Source organism: Schistosoma mansoni, chromosome 1 (assembly GCF_000237925.1).
Source record: "Schistosoma mansoni strain Puerto Rico chromosome 1, complete genome".
NCBI classification, from domain to species: Eukaryota; Metazoa; Platyhelminthes; class Trematoda; order Strigeidida; family Schistosomatidae; genus Schistosoma; species Schistosoma mansoni.
In genome coordinates this window covers 47,165,914-47,177,498 of record NC_031495.1, presented here as the reverse complement: position 1 = coordinate 47,177,498, position 11,585 = coordinate 47,165,914, and the positions used below count along the sequence as shown (strand labels likewise).

Genomic DNA, 11,585 nt, shown 5'->3' with positions numbered 1-11,585 from the left:
ATTGACTCATGATTTCAACTTTGAAAAATAACAATTATTATTTATTCGTTGGATTTACTTCAAATTCATTCGCTGAGATTTTACAAATATATTCTTTCTATTTAATGTCTTACATGAACTCGGCGCCCAAATACTGTGAAACTATTCTCTCTAATTTAGATGAAAGTTCTTATAAATTATTTATTCACTTTTCTTAAACAATTATTTTCGTATCATATGTGATACCATCAGGAATCATAGGGCGCGACCCGAAATATCTTAAATTAAATAACAACTCATACGGTATATTTATTTTCTGTAAGAATCAATTTCTAAAATGTTCTTTACTAGTGATTATTATTTTCAATAAAGTGGAAGTGCTTTGGAACGAATATTAAACTCTGTTGCTAAGTTTAGTTAGACTGGATTTTATGGGAATTACCCGTAGGGATGTTCTTTCGGTAACAAAACAACAAGCATACTCACACCATCAATCAGCTTGTTCAAATATTTTCTTTCGGATAGATTTGATAGTAGTAGTCTAGTAAGTTGTTTATATATAGTTGATGAATTTGTTTTTAAATTAGTAGCTGTTCTAGATTTATTATTCTGAGAAGTTTTCTTTACTTACAAAATCGTGGTGGATCTACGTCCATTTTTAGGATGATAGTAATGTAACTTCGTGTATAGCGTATGCTTGTAATAACTGATTACCTTCATCAGTTTTGATTAATACTTATTCTGAAGTAATATTTATGATTCAATGGCCACTACACTAACAGACTTCAACATATTCAAGAAATGTATAATAATTCTATTTATAATCATGAGTATTCTAATTTGAAGTAAGCCTATTAGTATCATAGGGTAACGACATGTTACATATTTTCACTACTCATTAGTTCGTTATCTATTTTATTTAGTAGACTACTAGTATCGTTCTGTTTATACCTAATTATTTGTCGGTGATTATTAACATAAAAAGCCAACACACTAACTTTCTTAACTTATATTGCCTTGTTTTTTGGTGCATTTATTTTATGGTAGATATTTGTTAATACATAAATAAATTTTTAGTTAATCTGTTTGGGTAAACTTATTTAGTTTCGGATCTAAAATTGGCAATTATGAATTATTCAGTGAATAAGAGTGTCATCCGTTTATAAATATAATTACAAAAAATGAAAATTCAGAGGAGATTTCGTTTTACTTAAGATCTGTATACACTCAACTAACTTGGATGGCCAGTATATGAATTTACAAAACTAAGTCTCGTTAAACTTAATTCACTCTTTATCTTCGATGGCCGAGGTAATGTTCCAGTGACGTGATAGCTGATGAACTACTACTACATACACTCATCATAAATGGGTGCCTATCCAGATTCATGAAACTTTTAATGTCTAAAAAATGTTTGTTCGTTCACCTGTCTTTATTTTTTCTTCAATGACACAATTGACTTGCTTCGTTAAATTTACAGAAAGTGCAAACAATATTCATCATTGGTTATCACTTTTGACAAATGATCTTTAAAAGCTTTGTGTATAAAGTTTTAGTTGCATTTAGTCTAGTCAGCTTGTAGCACAAATAGTTTATAAAAATATATCTTTGAAGATATTCTGCACTTCCGAATTAGGTGCAATTACTTTGAACAATTCGGTAATCCCGTTCAGTAGTTAGTCACTAAATAAACCAACCAATGTGTTGGGTTAACGAGAAATTTGGATTGATTGAAGTTAGATACTAACACCGTTGAATCTCGGCTCAGTGGTCTAGAAGTCAAGCGTTCACACGTGACCAGTCCTAGGTTCGATTCCAGCGTGCGTAATCGTGGATGCGCACTACTTAGGGGTCCTATAATGGACAAAACGGCCGTCCAGAGCTTCCATGTTTTCAATAGTGACCTAACATTGAGCGGTTTATTATTTCAAACGAATTTATGAATGTTTATAACATTAATCATACCAAATACATTGTTTCACCTTTATTTACTCGCTCCATTCTCACTCAATATTTGTTTCGCTTTGTAGCTTCTTTCATTTCACTTGGCATTCATATTTTATTTTGCCTAGTATCATTCGACTTCATCGTCATCTTGTGCTTTGATTTGTTAGGATATTAATCGATGTTTGATTCAATGAATTCATTTTAACTGTTTAATATTTATTTTATTGAATTCTACAGAGCAGCATATATATATATATATATATATATATATATATATAATTGCATGTATCACTACCGGGCATGCCTGGGATGTTTATTACTATTGATTTGGTTATACATGATTTAGAGAATCCTTTTTAGAAAATACCACTGTTTATTGGTGTACTACGACTTCAAAGTTTCATTTGCTGAAATTTTTCTTGGGTAAAATCAATTCAGTTATTAGGATCTCTTACATACAAATTATTTTTACGACTGTCATACTTTTCTGATAACAATATCGATTTGAAAAGAATACATTATGTTAAACATTCAAATAGTACAGTGTTAAGGATAGTGTTTATATTTCGTGTGTGGTAACAATATTCTCAGTTTGTTAACATTAGATTTAATTTGATCGTTTGATTCGTTTTAAAAAAATTCCATGTCCATTACTTACTTAATACAGTTTTCCTTTAATGAATTGTTTTGTTTTATTAAGCTGATGTAATGGTATGTTTCGGTGCGAAAACAATCTTTGCTAATGATGTTGGGGCTGCTGTAGAGACAGAACTTACGAATTATGGTGATCATTTATCGGGTTGGTATTTGTTATACAATCGATATTTCAGAGTTGGCACTCCTGTACTACGTGTAAGTATCCAAATTAATCTTTTTTGGAAGAAATAATTATTTTATCGAAAGATATTTTTCTAGAATTTGTCATTCGATGAATCAGAAGAAAAAGAAATCACGTTTTACAGTCATGAAAACCATTTATTATTTTACACGTTTACATATGTCTTAAATAGTACATACCCACTTAATAATTAACACTAGGTTACCAACCACCATTGAGCTGTTATGTCTTAGCACTGATAGGTTATGACTGCTACTTGCGAAAATTAACGATAACTTAAATTCAAAAATTACACAATGATGTATTGATATCATTGAATGTTTCCAACCTAATCCACTTATCTCTTGTATAGTCACTTTTGAAGTAATTAGAGGTAAAATTTGATAAAACCTAGCGATTTTGTTTCCAGTCAATGTTTCAGTTTACAGTTTGTATACAATCCTAGTAGTACTGATTTGAATTTTGAATCATGCTTGATAATATTTCAAGTCACTTAATCATCTTATATTTTACAGCCCATATACATAGTGATGTTGGATAAATAAATTTTGATTGAACTTAATAATCTTTCATTTTACAGCACTACATCGTACAGTGACTGTTTTTACAACCGTTGTCAACGTCAGTGTACAGTGTTAAAAATAAAAGTCTCAGAGATGTCATTTGTTAGATATATTCAGTCACCAGTTCTTATTTAGTTATTGATAAAAATCACTTTTATAGGTAACTACATGTTGTTTGATCTCAGTATCGTAACTAAATAAGCGTGATACAACAGGCCTTTATCAGTGAGTACAAAGATTCTGGGATGGGTTCTCAGTCGTCTTGCGTGTTTTCTGGAACTAGTCTCACTGGCGCTGTACATATAAAATACTGGACAGCTGTTTTCAATTTATCCTTACTGATTAAAACTTCGAGAAGAAGTTCCCTAAGTTATAGTGAAAAGTCAGTCAATGGAGTTCAACCATGTCTGGCATAAGATGTTTATTACTAATGACAGTAGATGATATCTTAACATTGTCGCACATCAAGTGTGGATAGAAGTCTAAACGATCGGATGCAAATCCATCGGTGTGGAGATTAAAGACTCCGCGCGAGACCTGAAATTCCTAGGTTCGATTTCTGATTGGGCTGTAAATGCTCATTGCTGAGAAATCCCAAGTTAAAGTGGAAAAAACAATCTAGTGTTTCCTGATTTTCAATATTTGTTCATCTGTGGATCAGTCCATGATGTAAACTGCTGATTTCTTTATATTTATCTCAACTATATTGTTTTGTATTAGGCTAATTATCTAGTCCTATGTCGTTTCATATACTTCTTTCTTTGCACTTGGGTTTTTAGATAGCCTAATTGAAAAACATGATCTATCATGACCATATCCGGATAATCTGTCTTAAAAAATCTGACCATAATTTTTCTTTTTGAGGATCTTTTCTTTTCCGTCGTAAATTTTGACGTACTCCATGTTTAATGTTCTTCTGTCCGTAGATCTTGAACTATTGTTTAATCGTATATATCTGTCGCCTTAATCTCGTTGGTTTGTACCAATATCATCTTATAGTTAAGACATTTAAAGTAATTCTACAAAATTCAAGCACCCTTCTCTCTTGAGTGCTTTACTATTTCATCTAAAGCATTGTCAAAATTATATATATCCCGTTAATTTTTAACCATTTTGTTCTGACTTCATCCATCGTTTCAACGCAAAGCTATTTTATTCATTTCTGAATTAATTGGGTGATGAGGTCATCTTTTTAATGTACTAAATATGTAGCAAATCTTATTGGCTCATGTTTTTAATGGGTATCCAAATCTTGGAATTAGTAATATACATGTTAGATTGGTTTTTCTCAATATGTCACGTGATCCTAACAAACCTCGTCTTGTTATTATGTCATCCATATTTATTTAAAAGTTAAATTTTCTATGAGATTTTTATATATACTTTTAACTGACATACCATAAAGATGTAGACTTTCATCCTAGCGCAATTTACATAAATATTCGTCAATATTTGAACGAATAGTTTCAAAGGAATCGGACACCAAGTATATCAGTTTCAGTTTGGAAAGGACAGCAGGTTTGATGGCCTGTGTTAGTCCTGGCAATGGTGGTCTCTCAGTTGACCCAACTTTCTTTCGAAAGAGTCGACGGATGGAGCCTCAACCACTTACTGAGGTAATGAATTCCACTCGTTGATGATTCGATGGGAAAGTCAATAGTCAGCTGACAAGTAATTCGTTCTGGGCTTATGAAATTTTTTGGAGTGTCCTCGTAAATTCTCTGTTTTGCAAGGTGAGAAAAATGAGGGCATATCAGGTGCAAATTTATCACTAAGTAGTTTGAAAACTGTAATCAAGTCACCTCTAGTTCTTTGACATGACAACGGAAATAGGTTTAGCTTGGCCAGTCGAGCATCATATGGGAGCTTCGCTATTTCGGGAATCAGCTTAGTTTCTGTTCTCTTAACCTCTTCCAAAAGCTCCCTGTCTTTTTTTAAGCAGGGGCTAGCCACTTGTATGCAATACTCAAGCTTAGGACGCACGAACACTGTATACAAAGTCAAAAGCGTTTTAGCGTCGACATGACTAAATGCCCTACGTAGGGTTTTAAAACCTTTGGCGGCTATTGCATGGCAGTGTGCAGTAGTCTTTAAGTCTTGACTAACGATGACTCCTAAGTCATTATGTGTTTGGAGAACAGGTAGCTCAGTGTTATTCAGCATGTATGTATCTGTGCCTTGATGACCGATGTGCATCACAATACACTTGGAAGTATTTATCGGCAACTACCTGGTTTAAAACGATTCAGATAATTTCCCCAGGTCATTTTGGAGTTCTAAGCTATCACCCTTACTTCGTATCGCTCTCCATATCTTGACATCGTCAGCATACAGCAAGACCGATGATGATAGTGAACGAGAAAGATCATTTACATACTGGCCCCAAAACTGTACCCTGGGGGACTCCACTAAGCACAGTTTCCCAGTTAGATAACTTTGAGTTCACCCATACTGTTGGAAGAAATTATTTGTAAATATTATATTTATCTTATCTAGACAACTTCGGGGTAGTAATTGAAATCGGAATTAGTAAAGAATGTTCAACTTTTAACAATTAAATTTAAACTAAAAGTTTATCTTATCATATTCATATGTTAGTTTTACGAAGTAAGAGAATATGAGTTCAAAACATGTGAATAATGTGAAAAGTTCACTATTAGTGAAATAACGAATATGTGTGTACTTTTATGTCATTACTGGTTAATATTCAGTGAATAAGTCCGGTCTCTGTGTTTTACCAAAGACACGTCAGTCATTTTATTTATTAAAATAAAACTACTAGTACAAATTGAAATATGTTTTTAAAACTTGGATGTGTATGTAAAGGGATAAACGTCAAATAAATAGTTATGATGCTAAAAGATTCAAATTATTTTGATATAAACAAGGTGGATTGTAATAAGTTCAAATTACTTGTTACTAAGCATTTGCCAAGGGTTGGCTTTTTAAATTCCATCTTCTCTATTCAGTCTGTTCTGATTAGCCTAAATATACGGAGCTCCTTCTGTCAGTATGCATCACACATGATTCTGCCATCTAATCGATATAACTGAAGTGCAATCGAATGGTTGTGTCATATAATCACATATGTTTTCTGTGAGGACTATGTAAGCATCAACTCAAATACTTAAAGCAAACCCTAATAAGGAATTATTATATTCATTATACCTCATAGAAATATATCCGATGGCGTATCAGTTGTATAAAGAAAGCCAATAATTTGAAGGGAATCTTTTTATATAAGATTAGTTTTAAACAGTAAATGCAGCTAGTGAAAACTCATTCAGTGTAGTTTAACTCAGTTGTACAGTCATTCATCTTTTGTTTTGCATTTTTATCAGTCCACTCTCATAACCTTCATTTCTTATGTATAACCTTCGAATCAGAAAATTTCTAAATATTTTTAAAATTTTATCTTGACACGTCATCATAATCTCATTTTTCCTGTATCTAATCTAACTGTTGTATATTCTTTGTTCCTACGATTTTTTAGTACTGTTTTAGGGTGTTCTTTAGCGCGCTTACATAATACAACTTATTCAAAACACTGGACGTCAACATAACTGTTATTGCAAGATAAACTTCCTGTTAATCACTATGTTTATTATATGACGTCCATTCCGATCGTGGGATCATGTTAAAACTTCCGACTCTTGATCAGTTATTTAATGATATATATATATATATATATATCGACCGTAGTTTCTACCTTGACGTGGTGGTCGGGCTTGCCTATCTTAATGACCCAACTGAGCTATATTGGCTGGAACGTATGTTCCTGTAGGTTCTACCATGCCAGGCAGGTCGATTGGAGAACGGTCAGATTAAAAGCAGCAACTCAAGGTCTGAGGGTGAAGTCGTACTGCTGACTGTAGAGGGCTGTGACAGCAGTAAGGTGTTTCCCTCGGACAACCAGCATCTGCAGCGATGCTACCTTCTCACAAGGGAGGAAGGGCTTAGAAAAGGTCGACCCTAAAAATGTCACACCTCACCTTACCTCACGGATTTCCGTCTCCGGCGATGAAGCCCTTTGAAGAACGGAGCTATATATATATATTACGGACTAGAACGTGTTTGGTCTTTGTATCTCCCTTTATAGACACTTTCTAACCATATGGAACTGAAGGGAACTGAAGTTACATAAATTTAGATTTCCTAAGTGGGATGTGCCGATCTGTTTTCATTCCTATTTGTGATTATGTTTGGACTACTACTATGCTTCATAATGGATTACTAGTAAATAAAATCAACTTACGGCTAGTAGATCATTCGTTCTAGCTCTACTTCATCTTCTTTTGTTTAGAATTTCCAATAATATCATCAGTGCTATGCACAAATCATAATACTCGAAGCTGAGTGTATTGAAGTGTGTACTTTGTAAATGAACCATGTATTGTAGTGCTATGATTTTTCTTGTCCTTGTGTTTAGTTGCTTTTCTGTAGCTCCAAGTTCATTTTGAATCTAGTCGTTACCAGTTATATTATTTTAGCATGATGATGGGAAACTCACAAGATAAATGGCAGAAGAAATTGAAATTATGTATTATCAATGATTATGAGCAAAACGAAACATCAAAAATGTAATTATAAATTACAAAACGGGTAGGAATTTATGAAGGAATATTGGAACTAAAAATTTAACAAAAGATAAATAGTAAATGTATCTGTAGGATTTTGAATGATTCTGTACCATCTCAATCTACATCCTTGATTACTGGTCGTGAGGACTGAAATAATGTGGTCTGCATCGACCAAATATGGTTAATGTCTCCATAAAATACGTTCCCGGCTATTAATAGTTCTACTAAATTAACAATAGAGTAGTTTATTTGTGCATAACTTATATTTCAATAGAATTTATTTTTTTATTGTCAGTTAACTTCATTCATATTATCTATTTCAAAGGGAAATTACATTATTCATAGGTTTTAGTTTACTATGTGCACACATAAATAAATACTCAATATTAATTAATCGAACATATAAGTATCAATGCCAAGGTTGGACTTGATATTTTCAAATAAATTGAGCATTAGGTAGAGAAATGATAAATATATTTTTCTGTTATATCCCAATGAGTAGAAAAATTGTATTCCTGACATTTCGTGACTTACTGTCGGCACCTTCTTCAGAGTAAATAAGTAACTGGTTATTTGACAAGTGTTTTTAATTGGAAAATGTCTTCATAGCTAAATTGAAGAGTATAGAAATATGTGTTATGTATGTTAGTGAAATTTATTGTCTTCCAAAATTTCTATTTTTGTTTCCTTGTATGTTTGCACTTATTACTTTGGTGATGTCTCTTTTTTTAGTTACGTCTTTTTGGGATTTTAGTTTGAATAACAAATTGATGTGATTTTCAGTTATATTCATCGAATTAATTTTTCCGGTGTTGTTATTGCTCAAACTGTAGATCCCAAGTCTAACAGAAATTCAAGCTCGTCTAGCTTATATTTCTTGTGTTCGACAGTTGGAATATATAAAAGCCAGTGGGATATGCTTTTATCTCCGACCACCGATCGATAAGTATTTAACTCTTCAATTCTCTGCGTTTGATGAAATAAATGTGAGTTATTTGCTTCTATATTATTATCATTATTATTATTATTATTATTATTATTATTATTATTATTATTATTATTATCAATATTAACACTGTCATGATTTAGTTGTGTGAATTTCGTACTAGTGCATTTAACTATCATGTATATGAGGATATAATCTCAGTTTGAAGTGCGAAGATGCAACTCATGCGAATCATAAATTACTTATTTACATTTATAATATTCCTTTCTGACAGTGAGATTATGTCCTCTCATATGTTATCTTATTATCTCTGTTCGTTGCCGAGATGTGACTTCGACCTTCCAGAAACTTCTGAAAACATCAAATTTGATCACAGAAATAGTTACTATCCAGTTAAATTGTGATACATAATCCTTACTTATTCCAGATGTTACTAGGATGTTTCTCATTCGACGCCTCAGGAAATAAAATTTTAGTTTGTTTAAATGTTCATTCCAAAGTGCTTTCTTTTATATATCAATGTCAAAATATTTCTGCTCTCCACTGATTCATCATAAGACAATACATCTGTTGATGATTGTTTACTATCACTGTAAGATTTCAATATTTATCGTCAGGATCGATCAAGCAATAAAAAAATGTGTGGCGGCGGTGTAGCTACATTTGTAAACGTGAAGTGGTATCGATCTACATTTGCGTGTTTTAAGTCTACAAACTTTTTCGACTGTGTAACTTTAAAATGATGTCCAAAGCACTTGATTAAATGCAATCATGTTCATGTTACCAACAACTATGTGAATTCGAACTGCACATCATCTGCTTTCGCTAGTAGATTCGCTAAATTCACTGTTACTGTCTTTAGTGGTTCACTTCCAATTGTATGTAGTGATTTTGATTCATGTGACTGTAGCTTCCTTTCATCACTAGATCACCAAAATGTAGCAGATTTTCGTCCTCTTTCAGCTACCCACCTAGATTTAGTTTTTATTAATGATGTTAGAATATATGTGACTCGTAAATGTTCTCCATTGTCTAGTCCTGATCACTGTATAATTTGTGTTATACCTAAAACATATGACAAGTTTGGGAAGAGTGCACTATTGCATCAAACAAACAAAGTCAAATACAGGAAATTTTCAGCTAATCTCATACTGAAAATGTGGAGACAAATAGAGGTAATCCAAATACTTAAAAAGTTATCTGGCAATAAGAATGTGAAATTCAGACCCTTATAGCAATGACTTCACCCCTTCTCAAAATATTGTAGAAAGTATTGCTTCTCCCGCTTCAACCTGTACTAGATAAGCACATTGATTCTTATCAGTTTGCTTACAAATGCAAAAAAGTACCTTCGATTCTACTGTTGTTCTTCATCGTAACAGTGTTCAGTTTGAAAAAGGGTAAGTAGTATGTTCGATGCGCTTTTAAGGACTATATTTCTGCCTTTACTTCTATCTCAAGACAAATTTTATTTAGCAAGTGAATCAGCGTTAACACCGACAGCTGGATAAACACTGTTTGTGTTCCCACATTCCTGGAAGAGAACAGTACACTGTGTTTTAGAGAAAGTGATAGACGTCTTTACTGTTTCATGAAGGTGTGTCACAAGGAGCTTTTCTTTCTTTTCTTTTTCCACTTTTGTTCAGCATGATCTCGCTGTATGCATACAGAATTCCACCTCTTCACATCCGCGTGGAATGAATGAGCTCTTGTCTCTTATTGAGTGTTGGTCTGTTGTAAGTAGTCTCACACTCAATCCATCTAAATGTCAAACTATTAACTTTAGCCTGAAACATGAACAGCACTTAAACACTCTGTTAGAATCCTATAACACTTATACTATTGCAGATTCCCTAATAAAAACAGTGTCAAAGGTCATTTATCATGGTGTAAGTCTTTCCTCTGATCTCTCTTGGTCTTCTCATGTTTTATTGTTATCGAGGAAAGTTTCCCATCCAACTTATTACATAAATAGGCTGCATGCTTTTGTCATTATTCGATATTCACTCTTACGATCTGTTAATTCTTGCATATTATCAGTTATTGTTTTTTGTCCTCCATTATTATTTCCCAGGCTCTTAAGAAAACACTGCTGTATTGAGGAGAGTACTGGCGGTAATTAGCAGGGTGTGTAATAAATCTTTTAAGGTCATTATTAATATGGTTGTGAATAGACATCTAAAATCTTGCAAGCTTCTGACAGGTGTTCACTTATCAAATACTATCTACTACTTTCACGTATTTCCCATTGTATATCTTTTGGTAGAGTGAGACGTTAACACATTAGAATATATGTACGTAAGCAAATGTATTAAAGCTCTGCAATACCTTATCTAGTAAATATACTATGTTGTGAACAGGTTGTTAGAGGTGACCTAGTCAGTAACTTGTATTTTTAATTAATTGAAAAAGTTGTACAGATTTAAATCTTCTAAAAAAACAGTCCATTTAATTCTGGGTAGTTTGTTTATTGAATGTATGTATTTATAAGTGTACAGTTATCGGTTTTTTTCTTTTGTTTTCCATGAGAGATTTATTGAAATACCTTTTGCTGAGAAATCTATATTGTAGAAAAAATATAATACTGAATAGTCATTAATACTCATTATAATAACAAATCAGTGATTTAATGTGAAGCTTTGCGAAAATAAAAATAAACCACATGTAGTTGGAACAGGTAGAATTTTGCAGTAAGGTTTCTCTATTATTTGATGTACTACTACTACTACTAC

The 11,585-nt window shown here is 32.6% G+C and overlaps 1 protein-coding gene across 2 annotated transcripts in view; it reads left to right on the top strand.

Moving 5' to 3' along the window:
- The window catches only part of Smp_171820.1 (neuropathy target esterase/swiss cheese-related protein), a gene marked incomplete at its 5' end in the record, with an annotated part of 56,186 nt that overhangs the window by 35,174 nt on the left and 9,427 nt on the right, over nucleotides 1-11,585 (top strand). For both annotated transcript variants that reach the window (XM_018794631.1, XM_018794633.1), the window contains 2 exons: nucleotides 2,627-2,778; nucleotides 8,741-8,893. In XM_018794631.1, the coding sequence (XP_018649024.1) occupies nucleotides 2,627-2,778; nucleotides 8,741-8,893 (305 nt within the window). The remainder of the gene's footprint in view (nucleotides 1-2,626; nucleotides 2,779-8,740; nucleotides 8,894-11,585) is intronic.